Source organism: Hippoglossus stenolepis, chromosome 2, assembly GCF_022539355.2.
Source record: "Hippoglossus stenolepis isolate QCI-W04-F060 chromosome 2, HSTE1.2, whole genome shotgun sequence".
NCBI classification, from domain to species: domain Eukaryota; kingdom Metazoa; phylum Chordata; class Actinopteri; order Pleuronectiformes; family Pleuronectidae; genus Hippoglossus; species Hippoglossus stenolepis.
The window spans coordinates 10,046,891-10,074,798 of NC_061484.1; the positions used below are offsets into that span (position 1 = coordinate 10,046,891).

General features: G+C 41.1%; 1 protein-coding gene, 1 long non-coding RNA gene and 1 pseudogene across 2 annotated transcripts; all 3 read left to right on the forward strand.

Moving 5' to 3' along the window:
* Window positions 1–3,304: 3,304 nt before the first annotated feature.
* LOC124854558 overlaps window positions 3,305–27,908 on the forward strand; it is a 226,801-nt pseudogene continuing 202,197 nt past the window's right edge.
* LOC124854843 lies at window positions 15,725–16,799 on the forward strand. The gene is made up of 3 exons (XR_007034850.1): window positions 15,725–15,738; window positions 16,510–16,586; window positions 16,743–16,799. It is a non-coding gene; the product is annotated as an uncharacterized LOC124854843 (long non-coding RNA).
* On the forward strand, window positions 18,219–27,648 carry LOC124854840 (complement C3-like). Its single transcript, XM_047343351.1, has 9 exons — window positions 18,219–19,224; window positions 24,036–24,121; window positions 24,509–24,586; window positions 24,951–25,106; window positions 25,203–25,265; window positions 25,413–25,494; window positions 27,176–27,266; window positions 27,374–27,463; window positions 27,546–27,648. The coding sequence occupies exons 1-7, from the start codon at window positions 19,116–19,118 to the stop codon at window positions 27,229–27,231; spliced, it is 630 nt and encodes a 209-aa protein (XP_047199307.1). The 5' UTR covers window positions 18,219–19,115; the 3' UTR covers window positions 27,232–27,266; window positions 27,374–27,463; window positions 27,546–27,648.

Genomic DNA, 27,908 nt, shown 5'->3' on the forward strand with positions numbered 1-27,908 from the left:
CTGGTGAATATCTACGTTGGCCGAGAGAGCTCAACCCACTGCAAATTGAAAAAACACGTGCAAAAACAGAAAACATCTTCATCAGTCACAAAAAAGTGATGAACCTGGCTGAAGTTCCATCACCACTGAAGAGCAGCAGACTTAACGTCACAAAGCATTGAACTACAGCCACGTTCATCACCCTGGAAACATTTCTGGTGTCGTTTTCGCTATTTGCATGTGTTTTCTTCATTTGCAGTGCATTGAGCTCTCTCCACCACCGTACTTATCTCGTCCTCTCTCCCTCATATTCTTTTTGCCATGACTTTTTAGTATTTTCTCGTATTTATTTTTATATTAATTCACAGAGCTTACTGCAGAGAATATGTGGCTTGGAGAATGCTGATCAATTCCACCAATCAGACATCATGAAAGCTTGGGTTAAATGATCAGAGAGAAGAGGCCTTGTGCTGAGTTCAGTTTGTCAGCTGAGCTATCTGCTCTGTGGTGTGGTTGATACTAATCAAACAAACTGTGCTCATGGCCAAATAGCAGTGCTGATGTGCAGAACAAAGACACAATCAGCAATTCTGTAAGAACTATAAGTATCTGAAGTTTAATCAAACAAAAGCATTTTTTACGTTCATTTTAAAAAATTATTCACATGCAAAGCAGAATAGCTTCTGTAATAAAGTGTTTATTGTGTAGAGCATGTTTAGCAATCAGTCGGATCTATTAATTCGTATTGATTCTCTTATGTTGATTTTTCACAAATGTGAGACCTTGATTTGAACTGACCAATTTCTCAAAATCCGCTGCTGAGAAATTGTGTAATGTTTAAAGGACATGTGTTCAGAGAGCTCCCAGGAAGGGGCTGGTGAGTCTGTCTGGAGGTGAAACTAAGCAGGAGGAGGTGAGGAATATAATAAGGAGGGCAGCATGCAACAGTCTACATTGTCAGCAGAACAGAATCAGGCAGGAGGATGAGAGTAGACTCCACTCGTGGCTGCTGGCCTCGCTGGCCTTTTGCCTCTTGTCACCTCACTGGTTGATGGACTTCACCTGTGAGTGATCTTGCCTTGTTGCCTCTGCCAGGGAGCTATGTTTTAATCCCTGTCCATTTGTTTTTCATAACGCAAATACATACTGAGTGGATTTCCACAAAACTTTGTGGAACAATTATACATGGGCAACGAAAGAACCCATTCACTTTTAGAGGGGATCCATGTAAGACACAGGGCAATCCAAATCCAGAACGCTCTCCTTTTTTCTCTCTTACATTAAGAGATATGACATTTTAACTAATAGTATTAATAATAATAATAAATCTTATTTGTATAGCGCTTTTGAAGGGAACTCTGATAAAAATGTATCATCATTATACATTGAAGACAGCCTGAAGAGGTGAGTTTTGAATAGCTGTTTGAAAGTGACAGGTCGGCAGCCTGATAAATTAGGAGTTCCACAGGGAGGGGGCAGCTATTTAGAGGTTCTGCTCACCAAGTTCAATGCTTGGTCCTCTGTGGTATGGAGAGGGCTCTAGAAGTGAGTTCACCCAGTTCTTTACACTTATATAATGAAGGATGTTGTCCAGTTTAGAGTTTCACTAGTCAAGGTAATGTTGTCTTTAAATCATGCTGTAAGGCTGATTTTGTCCTGAGTTCGCAAAGTGATGTAGTTAGAATGACAAAGTAAACAAAGTCCAGAGAGACATGATGAAAATGTTTAACTTGTAATTTAGATAAATAAAAAGCTTTAGCACAGACTCTGAGACATTAGTTTGGTGCCTGAAAAGCAAACAAAACTAGAACAGCACTCAGTAGCGCGCACAGCTGCTGCCAAGGTCCAAAAGTTCATGAACAACATTACATTACATTTTCATCACATATCATTTAGCTGGACGCTTTATCCAAAGCAATGTACAATAAGTGATTCCAACCATGAGGAACAAACCCAGAACAGCAAGAAACTCACGTAAGTACAATTAGCTTCAAAAAGCCAAACTACAAGTAAGCATCTAAGTGCCAATATAAGTGCAAATTAAACTTACTTTTGTATTATATATATATATAAACACCAGAGTTGAGGATTAGACGCTATTAGACGTTATCTTCTTTAAACAAGGTGTAGTTGGAAGAGATGTGTTCTTAGCCTGCCTTTTGTCCTGATGTGTCATTGGGGGAGCCTGTTCCACCATTTAGGTTTGGTGACAGCAAACAGTCATGATTTTGTTGAGTGTCTAGCTCGCAGGGGAGCAGCAAGCCGATTGGGCAGATGCAGAGTGAGTGGACGGGCTGGGGTGTAAGGTTTAACCATGTCCAGGATAGACTGGGCCCGATCCGTTTCGCAGCATGGCAATGCAAAGGGCTAGTGTCTTGATACGGATACGGCAGTCAGCACATACATAGACATCAGCAGGTGAGTTATCAAAGAAATCAGAGTGAGACTGTTTTAAAACATTTCTGTTCACTTAGCTGAATCATTAACCTCATTGGACCTATAGTCTATGAAGCAGCTATTTTAATATTTATATAATCATTATGAATTATAATATGACTAATTCAAAACTTGGGCATATCAATGCATTTTCCGGAATTTATATGTATATATATTTTAATCTACCTTACTAAATAACTAATATTTTTACTAGATCACAATCAAAATTTAAATCCTGCTTTCAGTGACAAGTGATAGCTCATCTTGGCCCGTGAGTAAAACAGTAGAACATAGTCAAATCCAAATAGTACAGCAAGCCGTAAAACACCTGAAGTAGCTTTAATATGCCTATTTGTCAGACTAAGAAAGGAGTCTGCTTCAGTGGTGGACCTTGTCCTCTTTTACTTTTCCAAATGTGTCAAGATTTGGCCCAAATATACCAAAACAATAGGTTCCTTTTTTGAAACATGCCGTGGCTCCAGGTAAAATGTAATCTGGATGTGGACCTATAGTGGCCCATATGGTAATGGTGACTATGGCCCCAACACCACAAAAACAAGTTCAGGTCACCTTAAGTTGACGGTATTGCTACGGCTTAATTGTGGCCTAGATCTAGCAAACAGGAGCAGATCGCTTCAATTGCATTATTCCATCCGTAGGTGGTTAGATTACACTGTGGCAGTGTTTCATACAAATATGGGCCGAAAATTTGTTTGCTCCCTGTATGAGCACATGCTGCAAAGAGATGACAGTATGTTTTTTTTATCTTTGTCTTTCCTCCTGCTCTGTAGGAAGGTGATGTCTGCCTCAACTTGTTGCGATAGGAACGGTGAAATGTCTTTGTGGAGTGTCAATTTATGGTGAGTAGACATCAGGGTCAAATCAACTGATGAACCATCCAACCAAGAACAAAAGGCTGGCAACCACATTCAGACGCTACCAGTGCAGGACACTTCCAGGCACTGGGACAAATAAGGGTATGTGAACACTGTTGCTGTGACTTACGTCATTTTCTAACATGAATCCGAGAGAAATGCTCGCACATGCCCGTCTTGCTCCTCAGTCACACACTCGATTTCTCTACATGCTGCCATCAGATCCCTGGGTTGAGACTTTAGCAAGGACGCCAACCTGAAGCAGTACGCCTACCTACAAGCCCAGTTCCCCGACCGCCTGCTTGAGAAAGTCGTCTTGGTGTCCTTCCAGTCTGGCTACACTTTCATCCAGACTGACAAGACCTCTACACCCCAAAACAGTAAAGGTCAGCTCATTTACGACTTCAGCACTGAGGAACTCACCCATATCTCTGCAAGTAGGCCATCATTTGTTCTTTTTTATGAATGACTGCACTGTAAAATAAACCTCTATCTCTTCCTGTCAGTTCATTTCAGAATGTTTGCAGACGCCCGTATGAGCCGTGAGAGGGACGAGGAAATTCAAAAGCGAAGCTTCCTATTGCCATTGAGTTTGTGGTATTGCATTTTATCTAGGCATTTTACAAAAAAAGTTATAATTAGAATCAGCTCAATGGCATCATTTCCTAGCTTTCACCATCATCTCCAAATCTAATTTAGATTAAACATTTTTTTAAATACCTTCAGTGGACCTTGTTCCTCATAGTAAAAGTTCACGCTTTCAAGGGATTCAAGGTTACAGCCGTCCCATCACCATTGTACAAGTAAAGACACATTGTTGAAATAGTGTTAGACTTCACTATAAGTGGCAGGGTTCAGTGTTAATGGTTGTCCAATGACTTTTATTTTTAGACTCCTGACGGCATCGCTTTACCTCTGATCCAGTCTCTCTGAAATCAGGATCCACTCTGAGACTTTAACCGCTGAAATTGTCAGTTAGTATTTAATTAAATCAAATTAAATTAAACTATTTATATGTCAGTCAGCTTGTTAATCTTTATTAACAACCTGACGGCTTTAGTCTATTGGACTGACAGAAAATAACAGAACAGTGACAGACTTCAGGATTTATTCGAGAGTCAACCTGGGTACTTTAAATGCATCTTCAGACATTTTAATTCAAATTTTGTGTGTGTGTGTGTGTGTGTGTGTGTGTGTGTGTGCTACACATGGCATGCACATGCAGCTCCCAATTTTGAAAGTTGTATAAGTTCCACAGTAACCCACAGGAGAGCTTTTCTGCAGAGTTCGAGGTCAAAGAATATGGTGAGTCCCTTTTACTCTCAAGCGTTATTTACTGTAAAACTAACATTCATACATTTTTACTCACAATAAACTTTCTTGATATCATGCATTTTTCATTTTTTAGTGCTGCCCAGTTTTGAGGTGGAAACTGACTTGAGCTCCTTCTTCTATGTGGACAGTCCGGATCTCACCATCAACATCAAAGCCACGTATGTGAAGGTTCTTGTTTTGTGGCTCACAGAAAAGAGTTGTCATTAGTGGATTGATTGAATTAGAGGATGTGTTGGAGCTTTTGCTGATTTAGTCTGCTTGTCATTGTTCAGTGTGGATCTAGGATTTTTCTAAATCAGGGGGCCATAAAGGGCCCACAATTTATGAGGGACCAATTAAATATCCAACATCAATGCATAACTCTTGATCCAGTAAGGTGCACATTTTAGCGTTCCTTGTTTACTGTTGGCTCGATAGCTTTAAGCAAAGCCACTTATCATTGAATATATTTTGAAAAGTGTTTCTTGTTCAACCACATTGTGTTCTTCAAAAAAGCTTAGAAAATGTAAAGTCTTAAAATTTTTAAATTTTTGTAAGTATTGTGAGTAACTGACCTTTTTTTCATTATTATTATAATTTTTTTTTTTTATTTCTTAAAAAAAAGACCACTTACAGGACATGGTCACTTCAGGGCCCAATCAGATTTCAACTGGGGCCAGTGGTGCCCGCTGGTCCTACCCCTGGATCCGCCCCAGTCATTGTTTTATTTCATTTTTTATTTTCTTAGGATACTTCATCATTATCATTTTCTTTTTATTTGTATTAAAGAGTTTATTGATTGTTTCCTTATTTTTGTGAAGCGTCTTTGAGAGCATTGAAAAGCGCTATATAAATCTGATGTATTATTATTATTATTATTATTAATGTCACATTTTGATGATCCCACTTTAACAGTCCAGTTTTTCTTCTTTTGTATTTAAACCTTTGCTTCTGGCTTTAGGTATCTGTTTGGTGAAGAGGTGAGTGGCACAGCATACGTGGTATTTGGGGTTCAGCAGGATGGTCAGAAGAACAGCTTCCCCAGCTCTCTTCAGAGAATATTGGTGAGCACATACTATAATTCTGTCTGTCAATTTGCCAGTTGCATTGCATTGCATTGTCACATTTCTATCTGCAGATATTAAATATTCATGATGCTCAGAATGAAGCCAGACTGAACAGTACCTCCAACTGTTTGCTTACTGTTCTACTGTGCTACTATGCTGTGTTTAATTGCTTTTTTCTGTGTTATAATACAATAGATCGAGAATGGTAATGGGGGTGGTCCAACTGAAGAGACAGCACATCACACAGACTCTTCCAGGATATCAATAAACTGGTGGGAGTTCGATATTTGATCCGTCAGTGTGCTGACAGAGAGCTGTAAGAAAGACAAATTGTGAGTTTGTTATTTCAGCATGTCTGATCATGTGGATCAGCAGCTCCAAGGACTTATTCAATGTCATTGACAAATATGCACGCTAAGGAGCGAAAATATAAACCTTATATAGGATATGTGCATCAGAACACCATTTTCTATATATCAGTTTGTAGTGAACAAATGTAATGGGCCTGGTGGGTGGGTGTGCGTTTGTGTTTCTGCATGGTGGTGGTGGTGAGATGGTGGAGGCAGAGTTGAGAGGTATCCAGATTGTCACATCACCCCACACCATCCACTTCAAGAGAACGCTAAATTTTTAAACCGGGAATGACTCTGATATGCGGTAAAGCCCTGACGCATTTTTAGACTTATATAAAATGACAGGACGTTCTATATTTCTATGGATAAACATGAACAAATTATATTCCAGAGGGCAAGCAGTATTCATACATTTCATATCATGTGTTAATTTATTTGCTGAGACAGTGCTCATTAATCCAGACAAAATACTGTAAAAAGTTTGCTGTATAAGATACTTATCTATCAGCTTTTACCAGGCAACCTGAAATAACATAGAATTACCTATGTTATATAATTAAAAATATCTATGGATAATATATATGCATTATAAATATTATCTGAACTGACTACACAAAAAAACATGATCAAAACACTAATCCAATTTCAATGTTTGGTTTTGCTTAAATTATTCACGTGTTTATTTGTAATATATTGTAAGGTGTCTTTGGGTGTCTGTCAAGGCGCAGTGAAATCAAATGTATATTCATTAATATTGTATTATTATTATTATTATTATTATTTCTGTTGTCTTGAGTTTGTATTTTAAAGGTTAGATAATTACTACTCAATTCAACAGGTTAACTATTCCAATCCCACATAGCAAAATTGTTTTGGCCCACACTGTCCCACTGTCATCCAGCCCACATACTGTGTGGAATGATGGCACTTGAGCAGTCCGCTCCTGTTTGCCAGATCTGAGTGGCCCTAATTAGTTTTGTGCTATTTGTGCAATATTCACCATTGCTCTGTTCTGTCTATTATTGCACAGTACATACACTGCATACAACAGGATGTAATAGAGTTTGTTTGCCCTTAATAAGATGTGATTAACTGTATGCTTTGATAATACAGGTGAATATTTCTGTTTGGCTGTTTGTTTCCTTGATGGCAGATTGAAGTCACAAATCCAGATGAAACTCCGGCAAAAGGTGTTAGAGTGGTGGTGAATCCAGGTGAGGTGGAGGGCAGAACCGCAGCCAATGGCTATGCAAAGCTTACAGTCAACACAGTGGCTTGAGTTTCAAGACTGACGATCAATGTAAGTGTCTGAAGTTTCTTGATTTTCATTTTTGCTCTTTATACGACACAGTTCGCTTTGCAAACAGAAGCTGGAACTGCATCAGAGCACATTTTGATTTTACTTGCAAACTGATTACAATTTGATTACTATCACCCAACTCTGTGCCTGTGCAGGTTTAGATATATTTAGTTTGTTGATTTGGTTCTGTTACTACAATGATTTCGTAATAATCAAATAATGCAGCTTTAAGTAAGCAAGAATGGATCTTAAAGTCCCCTCTGGAAAATCAAGTTAAAAAAATGTTAACACGTCCCCTTTTGCCTTTATATACCATTACCTTTTATCTGGTGCACATGACAGATAAGAACCCTTGGACTTATCGATACAAGAACATTTTTGAGTAAAGCAAGCAGTCAGCTGCATGGCGGAGTATTTCCACCTTACACTGCAGTGAAGAAATGCCAGTGTAAGAAGGGCAAGAACAGATTTAGTGTTTGTGAAGTTCTACCTTTAGCCTCAGTAAACTTCAAGTTCTGCCTGTATCATTGATTACAAAGCCAAAACACTTGGATGACGCCAAGGTGCACAACTAGTTATGTCCTCGAATGTCCTGGTGGCCACTAACACCTGCTAACTTACTGGTAGTTGGTAACCTAAATTGTGCAGTGAAGATCTTCAAACGCACAAGGGTTGCCCAAAACTACGTCCTATATTCTTAAAAATAACAACTATGCTGTGTTACGCCTGGTGTTCACACTTACTTCAGAATTTTAGAGCCCTAAAACTGAGAAGTTTGGAAACACCAAGACCCATTTTAACTCCAAAGCAGTGTTTAGTCCTAAACGAGCAGAAACAGAGATGTTTGGAAACAGCTCTATCACATGACCCTATTCCAGAAGAAAAAACAGACGGCATTAGCCTTGACCCCAGTGTAGAACGCATCATGGATAATCAATTATGTTGTTAAATTTTACTGTACAATGATACAACCGGTAACATATGAAGGAAACAATCGAGCCCTCGAGCAACTTCTGTGTCCAATCGGGCATGTGCATGCCAAGTGTACTGGTCACTAATTTTCCTTTTTACATGTGTTATTATAGATGGGAATTAAAACTCGAAACGAGCCAAAGCACTCACGTTGATAGAGATCATGTTAGTAAAACATAGTAGTATGGATAAAGCCTCCCAGTAGCTGCAAAAGGCTCCTCCGCCGCAGAGAGGTCATATTAGCATATTCACTCCATCCCAGTCACGGACGTAGGAAGGAAGGTGAAGTGTTACATTTAAGCCATTTTTAAGGTGATATGAGGATTTTTATGACAAACTTCTTGAATAATAATAATAAGATAGAGTTGATTTTGAGGAACAAAGAGTTTCAAGGATATAATAAAACTGCTGGGAGCAGGGACTTCAATGTCAGTCAACACAGGATGAGATCGACGGACGGGTGCAGAGCCAGACTTTTATATGTATTTCTTTATAACGTGTGTCTCTAATTGAAGGCCAGACCAACGATCCTCGTATTTCACCTGAGAGACAAGCAGAAGCCAACATGGCTGCTGTCCATACAACACTAAAAGCCAAAACTACATCCACATAGGTGTTTAAATACCTTCAGATGATAGGACAAGGCTGTGATGATAAAGCACTGTATGTGCCATGAACTATTCAGTGTCTCGCACTCATTGCAAACATCATTTTGTAGGGTGTGATACAGCAGAGCTGGAATTAGGAAACAATCTGAAAGTCAACCTCAATCTAAAAGGCCAAATCAAGACAGTGACATCACATACCTGGGAGATGCTTTTCTGCCTCATGCCTCGACCTATGTAAAGTATAAACTCCGGGTTTTAAGTACTTGCGTGTGAATCTGTGCCTCTAGATCCTGGAGTAGGGGTCAGTTGATCAAATATGGGCTGTTACAGGACAAGAGGCCATGTTGATTTCCTGATAGTTCCCATCACCAAAGACATATTGCCATTCATCATTCCGCATCATAGCCTACTATCATCTAACTGATAATGAGGTGGTGTCAGACTCGTGGGTGGGATGTCAAGGACTCTGCATGGTTCGGTAAGACTCACGTCACTGATTTACAGAGTTAAACTAATTACGAGAAGAAACAAGACAAGCAGAAAGTGAAAAAGTTGGTTCTGTACTTTTGGGATATATTTCTATGTGTTTTTCATGAAGGCACAAAACTGCTGTCTCCTTTATTCATCGCCCTTCCTTCATGTTTAGCTGAAGCTGGAATCTTCGAGACCCACAAGGCCCTACGAGCCTGGGCAAGATGTTTGAACTGAAGGTCACCGGAGATCCAGAGGCCACGGTGGACAAGGGCAGTGGACAAAGGGTGTCTACGTTCTCAATAACAGCACCGCCACCCAGAAAAAAAAAGGCAATTTCTTTATTCAATATCACATTTAGTGGAAATATTTCAAAAGGTGGTTAATTTTAACAATGATGTAAAAAAAAAAAAAAAAGGTCTTTTTTAAGCTTTGCATAGGTCGCTTTCAGACATGAACTCCGGTTTGCCTTCATACTGAATGAATGATGGCAGAGATTCTCCGCTTAGACGGTTCACAACAGCACAGAAATCTCTGAAGGTCACGGGAGGGGGTGGCGCAGCAGGCAGGATGTAACGATTCATCCGGCTGCAGAGAGACCCTCTGTGTATTTGTCTACAGCACATCGACAGTGGCATCGGCCCTTATCACCAAAAGCTCTCTTTGAGATCTTCATCTGTGTCTTCTATGTGTGTGGCACCGCTTTTTCATTTGAGATATTTGTTTTTTTCCCTTTTGCATCTGTCACCTGTTAGATGGGTAATCAAACGCCTATCTGTTTGCTGGTGAACCTTTCAGAGGATCTCTAGCTCAGGAGTCTCTTACTTACACATTTGCTTTCGCTACAGTCAAAGGCTGAGAAGGTCAGAATATCTCGTGGTCAGTCCATGTGTGAAAGCATCTTATTTGGAGGGTCACAATTGCCCGCCAAAGCCCAATATATGATAGTCTAGTAATTATAGTACCAATACAAATGAAAAAATAAAGTGGTTATTTATTTAAAAGAAAAGTAAAAAAATTACCAGATGGGCCTTAACTATATTTGGACCAAAGAATAACGATTTCTGCTCAGGACCGCCTTCTCCAACAAGTTTGGTGGAAATTAGTTCAGTGGTTTTGGCGTGATGCTGACAAAATAATCTGCTCAACAAACAAACAATAGACACAGTAGAAAACATAACTCCTTGGTGGAGGTAATAATGCATGTATAGTGATGAATATCCAGTATACTGTAGTGTTATCCGTCATGCTGCTGATGCACTTTATAAATACATCTTTCTTCTGGTGATTCTAGTTCTGATTTATTTCCCTTAATTCCGCTAACTTTGTATCCTGTGTAAATTACTTCCACTGTTCAGGTGTGTGGGACATTGTAGAGAAATACGACACAGGCTGCACACCTGGCGGAGGAAGGACAGTATGAGGTGTTCTACGATGCCGGGCCTGTTGTTCGAGTCCAGCACTGCCTCTGGGACTCCCTACAGACAAGGTGACACCGGATTTTCTCATTTGTATTCCCTTCACATTAGACTGATTTCATCCAACTGTCAAGATCAAAGTCAAACTATATCCTCTGTCAGTGGTTTTCTTCTGTTTAACATTTAGTCTGTGTTGCATTTCCAGAGAGGAAATGTCCGGGTCCTCACCAGGAGGAAACGATCTCCTACCTATAATGCACGCCACGACCAGCTTAGCAGAACTACAACTCTAAACTATCTAGTCCACACATGATCATTATTTGAATTTTGAATAAAAGTGAACGGGCCGTAATGTGATAAGACTGACTTGACTAGTTTATGTATCTGTTTCTATGAATTTGCCTTAATTTAAAATGCTTTATTCCAACAGCTCCTTCTATTTTGTACTTCATCCCTTCTCACCTCTGTCTCTCTCCTCAACCCTCTTTCCAGTGAGCCAGATAATGGGAATGCAGTGATGCTGTTTGATGGCATGAGGGTATCACCCTGTCATACACCCAGTCAGACGCGGCAGAGTGCTATCCGGACGGTGCATCCTGTGCTGAGGCTTTCCTGCACTGCTGCACAGAGGTGGAGAACCCAAGTAGACGATGAAGCAAGGATCAGCTCAACTTGGCCCGCAGTAAGAGATGGGTGATGATGGAAGGGGGAAGAGGGCTGTGGGTCATCCACGGCCAAACAATGGATTGTACATAAAGATGGACGACACGTCTCCTACTTTCTCCCACTATTTAGAAATTCAAACTAAAATGTCCAGAATACAAACGCTGCCATCTTGTGCATTTGGAATCAGAGTCTGAGCAGTATTATCAGGGGTAGGAGCCAGGCGCCTCAACCAATCACGAATCAGTCATAAAAGAAGCAATGTGTTATTTTGTCAGAAAATTACAACTTGAGCAAACATCAGTGTGATAAGAATCCACCTAAAATGAGAAACACAATTTATTTGACGTGTAGTTAGTTTGATCCATGTTATTGCCAAAACTTTTTGACATCTTCTATTTGGTGTCTTCTACTGTGTGACAGATTTTTCATCCAGAGATGTTTGTATTCTTTAGTTTTCTTCATTTTTGCATCTGTCGCGTTTTTGTGAAACGTCATCAACACAAAAAGCAGCTCTAGAGGAGACCAGATTTATCCCGTATACTGCAGCCAGCCACCAGGTGGAGGCCGAGACTCTCCAAGGCTTCTCACTTTAGTCCATCTTTATTTAAGATCTATGGGTCAGACTGGTGGTTGTGAGACAATCAAAGTGGTAACCTTCCTTGTTAATGACTTCAGGTGAGGAGGACGACAACAGTTACATGGACAGCAATGACATTTTTTCTCGCACCAAGTTCCCTGAGAGTTGGCTGTGGTCAGACATCAAACTGCCTGCTTGCCCGCCACAAACACCGAACTGGTGAGGCAACTAAAATAGACATTCAAAAATACTATACTTTGTTCATGACACCACCAACGTTGAGTCCTTGCACTTTTTTTGGGGGATTCAGTGACTCCACATCCTTTATGAAGAGCCTTCATTTGCAAGACTCAATCACAACCTGGCAGTTCACTGGCATCAGTCTGTCAAGAACCCACGGTGAGGACTCGATGAATTTTAGTCGTACCACGATCATCTTAAATCTCTCTCATCCCCTATTTCTTTCTCTGTTTCACTCACTTCTTATCCTTCTCATCGCTAAGGAATCTGCATTGGCGAACCATTGGAAGTGATTGTCCGAAGGACTCTTCATCGATCTCAGACTGCCCTACTCTGCTGTCCGTGGAGAGCAGCTGGTTAAGGCGATCCTCCACAACTACAGCCCTGACGTTATCGCCAGTAAGTCTGAGCGCCATGCTTTGTTGTTTCAGGACGGAGTCAATGAGACGACATCATTTTTCCTTGTTCGATGTCAAAGAAAGCAAAAGTAGATATTTAAGTGATTGTTTCTTCTGGCTTTCATAGGGTTTTTGTGATCCTAAGTCTAAGAAAGTCCAATATTGGTTGGACTAGTCAAAGGGTTTGAAGGAAATGCAACATACTAAGTCTTAAATATGTTTAGGTAGGTCATTTTAATTCCTAAATCAGTTGCACTTTAAGATTACCATTATTCATTTCTGAGAGAAATGTTTTGGGCTTCATGCATAGTTTCTAATATCTCTATCTGTGTAGTGCTTTCTCTGTGATGTAGATACACGCACTAATAAAACTACAAACAAGACCAACATGGGACATATTGGAGTCTTTACAAACACCTTGGTCAGAGTTTGTCACAGTAATAATTTGATACTGCCTGTAGTTTGTAGAGATAGTTTGGTGTTTCCAGGGTTATATTCACTGCTACTTCACTTCATCTTCTAAATTATGGGGAAGTATAAATAATTCCCAGACTCCAATATTCCTTGTATCTGTCGTAATTGATATAAGTCTTAAATTTCCTCATTCATTATGGTCTTAAGTCTTAAATCTTACTTGTAAAACCCTGGATAAGTAGCAGTGGCTTACATGGCTCCTTCCTCATTTTCAAGGTCAAAATGTTCTTTTGTAAAACAATTTAATCATTAAATTGTTGTTAATTTCTTTTATTTACATCAAAGTGTACCTGAAATTGTCAAATATGAGAGGAATCACTGAAGAAGAATCCCCATCTTCTGGTATAAGATTCTTGACTACATATCAAACCATTGATGTATTTTAGTCTTATAGTATGTAGATCTGATTGAGAGGAACATAATGTGGTTTGCAGGAAATGCAGAGGATGAAATGCATGACAAATCACCAATTTGATTCAACCTTCGCCAACATTCATAGTGGAAGGGATAATCAACATTGAGGGTCAAGCAGCGAGTTGAAAGACTACCACCAAAGATGTGGTTAAATGTTACGTGGTAAGAGAATGCTTGTAAAAGTACCTTCACTGTCCGACATTTAGTAGGTGTGAAAAGAGATATTTAAAGGCAGGTAACCTGCGCTATAGTAGAATGACACTTTCCCATTGCTGAAGAGGAGTTTGCCTTTTTTCCTGGGTGCATCATGTTCTAATACAAACCTGGTGTCTTAGCAAAATTGGCATCGTTTCAACCGGTGTCACCTGTCCATCACTGCCAGTCGGACCAAAACCCATGTCTGGCTGCAGAGCTATTTGACCCGGGAGTGAATGAATATGGTTGTATCCATTCCCATTGCAGACAAAAAGCCAGATGTTTGTTGGAGTTTGGGTTTTGTTAGATGTGTACGCAAGATGCAATAACCGCATAATAGGTCGTGGGGCAGTAGTGAGACCTTAATGGGGTCAGTGGGCACATCATCAGGGCCACGTCATCAGTGACAGAAGTGGCGAGGAGTACTGTAGACAAGCTTTCGTGTAAAGCGTTGATTTTTCTGTCTTGATCTTACCATTTACAAATGTTGATCTCCTTGAGGGTCTCCATCTTTGTTTATGTTTACCGAAGTGGCAGAACCTAGCAAGTATAACGCCACCATGCAGCCGGTTGCCTACACGCATCGGACCTGAGGCCTGTTACTATGTGATGTGGGATGTATGTGTGGCTGCTTTCAGCCTACAGAACCAGTGTAACCTGAGTTTTTGTATGTAGCCATCTGGCCTTTAAATATATCCTGCCTCATTAGGTGTGTCGATATCATTCCCAATAACTCCATCGGGCTCTATAAAGGCATTCCCTACCATCAAATCTGAAAGTTCTGAGGCACGAAGTTCGCAAAGGCTCCAGCCAAAATCAGATGGTCTGATCTGTGAAGGATTTCCTTTTGTGTCACCAGCGTGTCCCGTTCTTACCATCTCATCGTTAGCTACTATGGCTGCGCTTACTGCAGCCCAGCCACTGCATACCTAGCTCGCTGGTTTGCCTCTGGCACGCAATGAATCCTGGGATAGGTCTGGCCGAGAGGATTCACCCATTGATCCCAAATGCCCTTAATTGGGACACAGCTTTTGGGTCATTAGAAACTACAATTCTAAGCAATGCAGTCCTCATTTTCATATTTCATCAAATGCAAAAAGTTATTGCTATACCATATAGCTGTCAGTGGCAAAATACTGATGACTAGTGATTTCAAGGAATGGGAACAAACAGCGATCTTCTGTGCTAAAGTAAGTTTGGCGAAGCAGAAATCTTTAGGGCTTTACTTTGACTTCAAATGCAAAACTGTATCAGCCCTTTCAAAATGCAACATCAACTCAGAAAAAGAACCAGACCAATAAGGATTAAATATTTTAACAGACAAACCGCTCTGTATTTTATTGTAAACCAGCATAATATAGCTACTTAAAAGTAGCGTGATTTGTAATGTTTGTTTCTGCTGTTTTTTTTAACAGCCAGAAGGTGTTCTGGTTAAACAACCACAGATTATAACACTAGACCCCCTAACAAAGGCATGTGTGAGTTTACCACATAAACAGCTGCATTTGACAGTAATGGTAATATTGTGTTTTTATTATTACTTGAATTCACTGTTTCTCTGTGGAGGTACACAAGTGGAAACACAAACAGTGGAATCTCAAAGAAAGATTTGGTTCCAACACACCTACTAGCACACAGATTTCTGTGACAGGTGGGATTATGGTACATTTGGACATGTCGTGTATCGTATGCCTGTAAATGAATTCATGTTTATTTGCTTGTTTCTTCCTGTTGATTTAAAGTGCTTTGGTTTCTTCTAAGGGTGCATGTCTGCAGGGAGGGAAAACATTGCTCCAATGGTAGAGAACGAATTAGTGGGCAGTCGTATGGGCAGCCTTATCTACCGGCCGGTCAGGCGAAGGAGAGGCTAACATGATCCACATGACCCTACCTGGTCATTGCAGCCACTTATTTGGACAAACCACCAGTGGGAGGCTGTGGGCTTTAAAACGAAACGAAGCCCTCCAGCATATCAAGACCGGTAAGATCACTCAGATGTATTTACTCACACATACCTAATTTTACTGTGGCTGAAGTGGTATCAAAACAAACAAGACACAACATGCTACCCCTGCTCCACATATCCGAGCCACAACACTCAAGCTGTTTTCAGACATGAACTCAAGAGAATATCACACAATTGGGTCGGTACTTTCTCCCAAGTTTTTCTTCCACATATGAACAACACAGCAGGAGATTCTCCACTTAGACTCATTCACAACAACACAGACATTTCCAGAGGGTTCTGGGGGGCTGGGTTCCAGACAGAGGCAGGATGAGATGAGATCGAGGTTGCTTAAGGCATATCGACACCAGTATTGTCTCTTATCACTAAATTCTCTCTGACATCTTTGTCAGTGTCTTCTACATGTATGGCACCACTTTTCATACTGGAAATATTTGGTACTTTTTCTCTCATTTTGTATCTTTTGCGTGTTAGAAACGTCATCAACTCCACCAACTCACTTTGCAGTGAATCCTGCTGAGATTTCTGCCACATCGCTCATTCATTAACTTTATCCAGAGCTTTACTCAGAGGCTGGCAGGAGAAACCTGGAGCCTCACTCTGACATTTGCAAGTTCTCACATACAGCCCCCCCGAGAACGTCAAGGGATTATCTGGAGTTAGGTTCATGGCTGAAAGTAGCTAACACATAGACACAGACACAACTAAGGTTTTCACTCGGTTTTTACAAACAAAACTGCCATCAGTTATATTCAGTAAAAGCATTGTGTGTTTGTTTGTGTCCAGGTTACCAGAACGAGCTTGCCTAACCGTAAAGCTGATGGCTCTTTTGCTGTGTGGGCCCATCACAAAAGTAGCTCCTGGTGAGGCATTTGCAACATCTATGAAGTCATACGTAAACATCCTCTAATATGTAATGTAATGTCTCCTAACGTGGTATTCTACTATACTGTGAGAGGAAGGGTGTATTTATTAGCAAATTTATAGAACTGAACAATTACCCCTCTCCTCTCCCTAAGGCTGACAGCATACGTTACCAAGGTGTTCGCCATGGCCAACAGTCTGCGGCAGTGCAGAGCAATGTGATCTGTGACGCCTGTGATGTTCTGATTCTCAACGCAGCAACCCGACGGGAAGGTGTTCAGAGAAGGCGGAAAGGTGTACCACGGAGAAATGATGGTGCGTATAATTCAATTTGAACACGGCTCCTCAACTTAATGGAGATGAAGAACATTGGCAAATTTTATAACCATATACAAATAGAATTAAATTTGTGCATATGCGTGTGTGTAGGGTGATGTATGTGGGTCTGATTCAGAAGAATCCATGACGGCCTTCATCCTCATCGCCATGCAGGAGTCAATGACTTATGTGCTGCCACTGTTAGTGGAGTACCTGCTATATCTTGTATTTCTTCATTTACTTACTTCTCATTATGAAACTCTTTGCTGAGCCCTGCCCCCCTTATTTACTACTGCCACTCCTGTCAACCTTCCTGTTCTTGCACAGCACATACAGTTCATGTAATAATACTTGTGGTAGATTTATTGCCCAAAAAGTACATTTACTTTGATACTGTACTTTCTAAGTTTATTATTGCTAGATTCATTTTCAGGTACTTTTCACTTTAGGGCCAGGTTACCACACACTACACGTATCATGTCATATCTGTACTTTCTACTCTTTGCAATGCATTGTGTAACATGTTGTATTATAGTGATTCCCTGCCCTCTTTTTTTTCTCTCCTGATGCCCAGAGTCTTCCAGCAGTGGTAGACAAAGGTGCAGTACCTGGAGAGGCGCTTTGGACAGCCTCACTAACCCATATGCTGTTGCCATGACATCGGACGCTTTGGCCAACGAACGAAACTGGAACTGAAGTCCTCTTCTGCTCGCTTTCTCCAGGTGCTGCCACACAACAATAATATATGGATGTGAACAAATATAAAACACATCCACAATTAATTAGAGCCCGAACAACATTGATATTATGGGAAGATTTAAGCCAAAAATATAACACATACCTCTGCCAAAGCCCAACAGTCCCATTGTGAAACTGCATTAAAGTTCACTAGATCCAGATTTTTATTTGCATCTTCACCAAATTACAAAGACTCATGACTATTAGTCCCCTAAAAAGTCTGATTGGTTTCATCCAGATCCATGGATTATTCTCTGAGATATCAACAAAGATATCCAAGAAAAAAAAAGCCCAAAATCACGTTAAATAAGTAAAAAAAACAACCTTGATCTGTCCCCCAAGACAACTCTGCACCAAAATTCATTATTTTAATAGTTTCTTTCTTTTGTCATGCCCCACCTCTCCACACAATTTTTAATGAAAATCAGTCGAGTGTTTTTTGCATAATCCTGCTAACAATTAAACAAACAAAAAATGTTGTTGTCCGTACAGTATATATATTTTATAGTTGAATATCAAGTCTTATTTCTGAAATATTTAACATAAATATACATATTAAAAAATAAATGTGAACTTCCGGTGACGCCATGTTTTGGGAAAGTCGCAGGGAGTGTTAGCTCCCTCAAAATTCGGTGTGGCTTGGCTGTTTGCGAGATTATAATAATATTCTGACGATAAATGGGATAAGTTTAGTCCTAGGGGAAGACATGAGCACGTTCAGAGATACAAGAAACGCAGGGAAGCAGCAAAAATCCCAAGAAGAGGCAAAAGGGAAAAAAGGGCCGCTGTTTAACGTTGCCCCAGGCGAAGCTAGCGGAGAAGAAGGAGCAATGAACATGGCGGAGATACTTCGAGAACTGAAAGAATTAAGGAAAGAAAATCAGGAGTCGTTTTCCGACACCAAAGCCTCGCTGTCTAGACTGGAAACGTCGGTAACGGATTTAAAACAACGGATGGAGAAACTCGAACAGGAGGGTTGAAGAGACGGAGACCAGAGTCGGCGCAGCTGAAGACACCAGTCAACGACATGAGCGGGTGCTCCGGCACCTGGTGAGACGCGAGGCGGCCCTCACGGACCTATGTGATGACCTGCAGAACCGAATGCGCCGCAACAATCTGAGAATCTATCAAGTCCCTGAAGAAAGTGAGAAAGGAGATATGGCTGGATTTGTTAAACAACTTATTAAAGCCACGCTGCAGCTGCCGCCTGAAATTAACGTACACATTGAGAGGGCGCACAGATCTTTGGGGCTAAAACCAGACAACACCGCACCTCCGCGCTCCATCATTGTGAGATTTCTGGACTACACAGTGAAAGAAGCGGTGCTACGACAAGCCTGGACGCAGAAACAAGTCCAGTTTCAGGGAAAACTCATATACTTCGACCAAGATTACTCTCCGGAGGTACAGAGGAAAAGAGTGCGGGTACGTGGAGTTATAAAGCAGCTGAAGGAGAAGGGGATTCGGGCCGGATGTCGCTTCCCTGCGCAGCTGAGAGTCACCTTGAAGACGGGAGTGAAAACTTTTCCAACGCTGGTCGAGGCTCTGCCGACTCTTGGGGAGTTGGGCATCGTGGTGCAGGTGAGTGAGAGAGAGAAGATGGAACGGGAGCTTTCAAGGGTGACATGGCAAAGGCAGGAGGACGGGAGGAGAGGAAGAGGAGCCGCATCTCTGAGAGACACTGATTTACGGTCTTTTCTGCAGGATTGAGAAAATGACATTTGTGCTCAGGTAACGCTAACAGACTTTTGAAAGTCGGTGCTAAGTTTAACGGTCGACAGGAATAAGACATTATATCCACCCCCTCATATGACACTTGAAACAGCTAGCCACACTGAATATAAGTGATGAGTATATGTGAGTGATATTAAAAGGTATGAGGGAGTGAAGGGCTCCCATTTTCTTTTTTATGATAATACCCCAGATGGGACGAAAACCTCACCAGGGAATTGGTTATTTTCTTTGGTCTGTGGTTTGGTTGGCACTTTGTGCATATTCCCCAGAGAGAGTTAGAGGTCACAACTCTCTGCCTATAATACAACAGGGGCTGGTGGACACATTTCTTCAGCCAGCTGGGTTTTTGGAAGTCAAAGGTGTTTATTTGGTTCATTTAAATGTGTTTGTTCTTAGTTCTTATATCCTTGACATGTCTGTTAAGTCCACACAAGTACATGAGGACATTTTTGAAGTAAAGCTTTTTATTTTAAACACAGGGGATTTTAGGGGAAGGAAAAAAAACGAGAAAGAAGATTATTTATGTCTGATTTAGGGGTTGTCAGTTACAATGTTAAAGGTATCAATCATCCCATAAAGAAGAAAAAGATTGTAGCTCAGTTGAAAAAATTCAATTCTTCAATAGGGTTACTACAGGAAACTCACCTAAATGAGGCTGAACACAAGAAATTGAGAAGAGATTGGGTGGAGCAGGTGTTCTATGCATCTTGTCCAAATAGCAGAAAGAGAGGAGTGGCAATTTTGATTAGTCGATCCAGCGGACTTGCAGTACATAGGGAAGTAAAGGATATTCAGGGCAGGTATATAGCAATCATAGGAAAAATAGGTGGAATAGACCTGACCATCATGAATGTTTATGCTCCGAATGAAGATGATCCTTCGTTTTTTAAGGACATTGCATCCATATTGGCAAGGGAAGCTAAAGGTACCATAATTTTAGGAGGAGACTTTAATTGTGTCTTAAATGTGAAATTAGACAGATTACCCACAGACCATGGACCCCCTAGCAGGAAATCTAAAGCTGCAAAACATTTGTTGGAAGAGTTGGGGCTTGTAGATGGCTGGAGAGCCAAGAATCCAACGACAAAAGATTTTACATTTCTGTCTACGGTTCATGGGTCATACTCCAGAATTGATCTGATTTGCATTTCAAAGCAGAGCCTTCATAAAATTAAGGAGTGTGTTATATAACCTATTACTCTATCTGATCATGGCCCAGTAAGACTGAAATTGAACTTGGGTTTCGAAAGGCATTTTAAATACTGGAGATTAAATATCTCTTTGCTAACAGACCCGATAACCCAAGAACAATTAAAACAAACTATAGAAGAATACTTTGCAATAAATGATAATGGAGCAGTATCCCCCTCCACCCTTTGGGATGGGGCTAAGGCTGTGCTGAGAGGGAAATTTATTGAAATAGCCGTTAAATTAAATAAACAGAGACTTGAAAAGGAGAAACAATTGATAAGTGATATAAAAAGATTGGGACATGAGCATAGAGTAACTGGGGACAAAAATATATTGAAACAACTACAGGAGTGTAGAACTGCTCTGGATGAATTACTTACACGCAAAGCTGAGGGAGCACTCAGATATACAAACCAGAGATATTATGAGATGGGGAATCGAGCAAGCCGGCTACTTGCCTTTCAGTTGAGAAAAGAGCAGTCAAACCGTATTGTTCCTAAAATAAGGCATCCAACATCCTTAGCTGAGGTTTCACATCCAGTAGAAGTGGCAGAGGCGTTTCAAACTTTTTACAAGAATCTTTACGATACACCAGAGGAAGCACCAAGCACGGTGAAAATGGAGGGAATATTTAAAGATCTTAATTTAGTAAAGCTATCGGAAGCCGAGGCGGAGGAGTTGACAGCCCCAATTTTAGAAAGCGAAATAGAAGGAATCATCAGGTCTCTGAAAAATAACAAATCTCCGGGCACAGATGGTCTGCCTGGTGAATTCTACAAGACCTTTATGAAGGAGCTTGTGCCTAAGCTTTGTGGGGTCTTTAACTATGCATTACATGAAAATGACCCACCCAAGAGCTGGTCAGAAGCCGTAATAACAGTCATACACAAAGAGGGGAAGGATCCACTGGAGTGTGGCGCCTATAGGCCAATTAGTCTGCTTGGGAGTGATGTAAAGATTCTTAGTTCTATACTGGCGAATAGAATGCAGAAATACCTAGGGAATTTAATCAAGCCTGATCAGACTGGGTTTATACCGGGCCGTCAAGGTGCAAATAATATTAGAAGAGTTCTAAATTTACAATCAGTAGCAAGAGACTCTGCCCGTCCTTCAATGCTTCTCAGTCTTGACGCTGAGAAGGCGTTTGATAGGGTGGACTGGTCGTATTTAAATTATACTAAGGAACGAATGGGATTTAATCTGACATTTATTAGATGGATTAACACTCTAAATAAAGACCCAATATCAAGAGTTAGGGTTAACAGACACTGCTCTCAATTCTTCAAACTTAAGAAGGGGGTTCGGCAAGGAAATCCAGTGTCTCCTATTTTGTTCGCACTGAGTATCGAACCGCTGGCCAAGTTAATAAGGGGTAATGATCAAATTGAAGGTATAGCAGATGAAGGGGGCATGATGCATAAGATATCGTTGTTCGCGGATTATATTCTTTTGTTTATAAGAAATCCATTGTCATCTATACCAGCGGTTATGCATTGTCTGAGGAACTATGGGGAAGTTTCAGGACATAAGGTTAACGAGGGGAAATCGGAAGCAATGATGATTACAGGAAGCTGGCCTACACAATTGGACAGACTTGTGAGATTTAGATGGTCGAAGGAGGGCTTTAGGTACTTGGGGGTGATTTTGACTCCTATTTCTTCTAAATTATACAGCGCAAACTATGACAAACTTATTTCCCAGATCAAAAATGACTTGGAAAGGTGGGAGATGCTTCCCCTTTCTTTGGTTGGGAGGGTAGAAACCATTAGGATTAATGTTCTGCCAAGGCTGTTATTTCTCTTTTGTTCTCTTCCTATTGCTGTCCCGGTATCTACTTTTAAGCTCTTAGATAGGCTGGTTTCCCGATTCATATGGCAGAACAAGAGGCCTAGAGTGAGACTCAAAGTTCTTTGCTTACATAAAGAGAAGGGCGGCTTATCTTTGCCTCATTTCAGAAGTTATTACTGGGCAGCACAACTTAGAGTACTGGTCTCCTGGATGAGATTGGATATGGATACAAAATGGGTACATATAGAGCAAAGTTCAGTAAACACATCACTCTCAGCCCTCCTCTATCTGACGACAACTGCATGGCGTAAACTCAGGATACAAAATGAATGGGTTAAGTATACTTTAAAGGTTTGGAAGAAAATAAGACAGGTATTAAACCTACCGTTATCTGTATCTAGGGCAACAAAAATAGCTGATCTTTGTGGTTTTAGTAGATGGGCGGAGAAGGGTTTGACCACAATAAGTCAATTATTTGAAGGACTCTCAGGGCTTTCGCACAACTTCAAGCAAAGTATGGTATTGAAGCTAAAGATCTATTCCGATATTTCCAACTTCGGCACTATTTGACCACACACAAGGAGTGGGACAAAATTAAGGAAACACCAGGCAATTTTGAACAGTGCTGGGTGGAGATAGCTGAGTATCGAATTCAAACAAAACATATAATATCCTGTTTATACAGTAGAATTCATATGGATACATCTATTGACACATTGGATATAAAAGGTAAATGGGAATTGGAGGCTAACACCATTATTGCAGATGATGAATGGGAAAGCTCTTGGGTGTCCTGGCACAAATGTTTAAGTAGTCCAACCTGGAGAGAATTTAGTTGGAAGCTAAGAATGAGATATTTTAAAACACCCATAGTAATAGCTAAGTATGACAAGAAGTATTCCCCTCTCTGCTGGAGAGGTTGTGGTCTAATAGGGGACTTTTCTCACATTTTCTGGGATTGCCCTAAATTGCAGAAGTTCTGGGAGGAGGTGAAGAGGGAGATACGTGAGATCTTGAACTTAGACAGTTCGATTGACCCACAACAGCTGATTTTGGGAACTACACCTTCAAGGGGGCTAGGGAAAAACGAATTGTATATGATCAGAGCTATGATGTTAATTGCCCACAAAATTATCACAGTAAACTGGCTCAGGCCCCACCCACCTACTGTGGACCCAGAGGCTCCAGGCTGTGAATTGCATGGAAAGTTTAACTGCAAGCCTACGACTCCGGATGGACATTTACTTAGCAAAATGGACACCTGTTATAATGTATCTGTTAAAATGAACATTCTGTTGACATTTGACTGAGCAAGCTGGATTGAATATGAAACTATGTGAACCCATTGGGATAACCCTTCTGCCATTTGTGTTTTCTTTTTATTTGGTCTACACTTGTAATATTGTATGACATGCTGTGTGAGACTCACTGTCAAGGTACTTGTTCTAATAAAAGTAAAAAAAATAAATAAATAAAATAAATGTCAAACATCTGTATTTGCCTTAAAAATCCATTATAAATTGGATTTTCATGTAAATAAGCTTGTATTTGCTCACATTTTCGAATTCCTCCTGTTTTTATTTCATTTTTGAAGCAAAATTAGATATTCTAAGTCACTGAAGTTTGTCACAAGTTCTTCTTTTTATTAAAAAGTTGCTTTGTCTGTTTTTTCCCCTCAGAGCTGTCCCACTGGCCTTCACCTAAGGGACGTATTTACACACTGGAGGCCACAGCTTACGCTCTTCTGGCTCTGGTCAAGGTCGGGGTAAGCATGTCCCACTTACAGTATGTGTGTTTGACCAGCATGTCGAGCTACACATAATAACAGTCACAAGCCATGCCTCCTCATTAAAAGGCTGGAGGGAGTATTAGACTAGTGCAGTGCCTGTTCTAAAATAACAATTTGGAAAGGGCTGATCAGAAGTTACAGGGAACTTCTCTGAGGACTAACCCTAACCCTGTTCTTGTACAGTAAAAAACATTGCTAACCATTGATAATCGATTACTTGTATCAGGCGAGCGCCAAGTCTCTGCAAGGAAGAATTGCCATGATAGAAAAAACAAATTTATATGGTGGGTTTCTGAAAACCCAACCAAAACCGATGATCAATCACAGAGACTTCAACCCTTTTCTCCCCCTCTGTTTATAAAGGCCTTCGAAGAAGCCCGACCTATTGTGAGATGGTTCAACCAACAGCAGAAGGTGGGCGGAGGATTTGGATCAACTCAGGTAACAAAGCATTCTCTCCATTTGCACCTCTAGCTAGTTATCATGCATTTGAATGGTCATTCATTCATTCAACCTTTACTTTAACCCGGGATTACATTTAGGTTGATACCTCATTTACAAAATAGCTGAGTACAGAAAATTTACAAAATTACAGTTCATGAAATGTTATTCAAAGCAAATGAATCAACTAAAACAAGAAAAGCTGGAGGTAAAATGAGATTGACAACTTAAATTGCCCCAAGGATTAAATTGAGTTGAACTTTAGATCTTACTTCATGTTGTGTAAATGAATCTGGACCTATGAACAATATCTTTGGTTTTTAAAAGTGTTATTTTCTCCCCCTCGCTCTTTCTCTATCTCCAGGCTACCATCATAGTGTACCAGGCTGTAGCAGAGTACTGGGCCAGTGCTAAAGAACTAGAGTACGATCTGAATGTGGATATCTTGTTGCCGGGCAGGTCAAAGCCTGAAAAGTTTATCTTCAACCAGGAAAACAGCGATACCACAAGAACATTTAAAGTGAGTACACACTCTCACACACAAACTTGCATGTTGCTTTTCTTTTTGTTTCCTCTGCTGATCCAGTGTGTGTGTGTGTGTATTTTATATCCTCAGATCAATGTTATAAACCAGGATGTGAAAGTGACTGCCACAGGATCAGGAGAAGCAACAGTGACAGTAAGTAAAAAAAAATGTTTTGTTCTATGCTCTATCATCTGGTGTGTATCTTTATTGATCCCAGATCCGACCAGATACATTTTTAACCTAGTGTCAACAAAGCTTGTACGACAAAAGCCCATTTATGTGATATTTTCTGTGTGACAGATGGTGTCGCTGTATTATGCTCTACCTAAAGAGAAGGAGAGTGACTGTCAGAAGTTCAACATGTCAGTGCAGCTCATTCCAGGTAATTTGCCTGTCTCTTCATTTGTATTTGTTGTGATCATTTGTCATTTTCTCTGTTTGTCTCCTTGTATGCGTCTATTTTGTTTGTGTAACTGCAAACTGTGTTTTTCCTGCTGCGTCGCCATCATTCTGCCAAGTTTTCTTTCTTTATGAGAGAGGATTTAAAGGGGACATAGCATGCCCATTTTACCACAAGTTGATATGGTTCCTTGGGGTCTTAATGAAATGTCTGTAACATACTTTGGTCAAAATACCACAAGGATCATATAAAACAGCACCCTTTTTACCCTGTATAAAACAGCCCTCCACAGAGTGACCTGTTTTGAGTGCCTGTTCCTTTAAATGCTAATGAGCCAGCTCCCCCCTCCCCCCTCTCCCCCCATGATTTTAAACGATATAAATTACATATTTTATATGATATAAATTATCAAATATGCATCCCATACTTTGTATTCCCTTGTTGTCCTGGAGTTTTAATTTTCCCAATCACATAATTAAATGTCCCCCTCTGCCCATCCACTACAAGCACACAAGCAGACAGAGAGAGAAAGAGAGGTGGGGGGCTATGAAGACCATCATTTACCCCCGAACCCGACATTCAACGGGTACAACAACAAGCGGAGAAAGCAGAATCGCGGGCTGACCTTATATATACAGTCTATGGGGCTGACCAGCGGAGAAATGCTCGTCCCGTGTGAACAGCCAGGCGGCTGCGCGCTAGAGAACGGCGCTGCGCTGCCTCGCAGCGGCGCTTCCGCGTCCGGTGTACCCCGGCGTAACTACTGTAACCCGGCGTACAGTAGAGCTGAACACTGCGGAAGTCTTCCACACAGCTGGCAGTGTGGAAGACCGCTGCGAGGCAGCGCAGCGCCGTTCTCCAGCGCAGCCGCCTGGCTGTTCACACGGGACGAGCATTTCTCCGCGCTGGTCAGCCCCATAGACTGTATATATAAGGTCAGCCCGCGATTCTGCTTTCCCGCTTGTTGTTGTACCCGTTGAATGTCGGTTCGGGGTTACAGTAGCGCTGAACACTGCGGAAGTCCTCCACACTGCTGGCTGTGTGGCGCTGACACAAATTCCAGCTCACGCACGGGAGAGCGAGCGGTCGCTCCCGAGCAGCTGCTGCAGCCTCCCAGTCCCAACGATCCAGACAAATGCCACATGTGAGTGAATCGCGGGCTGACCAGCGGAGAAATGCTCGTCCCGTGTAAACAGCCCGGCTGCGTGCTTGGGAACGGCGCTGCACTGCCTCCGGTGTAAACCCGGAAGTAACGAGTGTGGGGGGACGGGGGGGGCCAAGACCATGTAGGGAGACTTCCAGTTCCTTGTTACGACACAATACCCAGGAAGCGCAATCGAGTCGCTCAAGCATGACGTTTCTGACTTAGAGGAACTATAACAAAACGCGCGAGTGTTTTTTCCCCAGAGTTTTTGGGTTGGTAGACATGCCAGATACCCACATTAACCTGTAGAAGCACTAACAAAGTGGAATTTGCATGCTATGTCCCCTTTAATGCTTGTGTGTTATGTTGCTTTTCCAGACAATATGGATGTAGATGAGAAAATATACAAGCTGAAAATAGAGGTTTTGTAAGTACAATAAAGAAACAATACTGACTGAAATGTTTTTCATATTGTTTTAACTGTCTTGTTTAATTGAACATTGTACATTTCCTACGCAGATATAAGGACAGGGAGCAAGATGCAAGCATGTCAATCTTGGATATCGGTTTGCTGACTGGCTTTACCATCAACACTAATGACTTGGACTTAGTAAGAGCTTTTACAGATACACACATACCCACATGGAGCCAATGTGAGAAAGGAGATGTTTAATGGTTTTGAAAGGTGTCTGACACGGTTTGTGTGTGTGTGTGTAGTTGTCTAAAGGACTTGACCGCACTATTTCAAAATATGAGATGAACACTGCCCTGTCAGAAAGAGGCTCACTGATCATCTACCTGGACAAGGTAAGACGTAAGCCTTTCTTCCCCCTTTCCCTCTAGACCTTGTTCTGTCTCTACATCACATTTGCTTTAAATTTCTCCGCAGGTTTCTCACACACGACCAGAGGAGATCACATTTAGGATTCACCAGACGATGAAAGTGGGCGTCTTACAGCCAGCCACTGTTTCTGTCTATGAATATTATGACCGTAAGCCTCAAACACACTTAGAATGACACTCAGTAGAGCACTTACCTTCCCCAAGGCCTAACAGTCGCCATAATTCAATCAAGCTGCACCAAATTGCACACACTCAAAAACATGTCCTATCAAGTATTTAATGTTGATTTTCACTGATGTAAGCCACTGTATATTTCTTTTCCATTGCAGAAAGACATTGTGTGAAATTCTATCATCCAGAGAGGAAAGCTGGACAGCTACTGAGGCTGTGTGCCGAAGGTAAACAGGGT

What these genes read in the sequence shown, in the direction of transcription:
- LOC124854840 (XM_047343351.1), top strand. Translation starts at nt 19,116, where the DNA reads ATGTCGCTTCCCTGCGCAGCTGAGAGTCACCTTGAAGACGGGAGTGAA. An exon ending in ATACCACAAGAACATTTAAA is followed by an intron (nt 25,107 to 25,202) that starts GTGAGTACACAC and finishes TTATATCCTCAG; the next exon opens with ATCAATGTTATAAACCAGGA. An exon ending in CAGGAGAAGCAACAGTGACA is followed by an intron (nt 25,266 to 25,412) that starts GTAAGTAAAAAA and finishes TCTGTGTGACAG; the next exon opens with ATGGTGTCGCTGTATTATGC.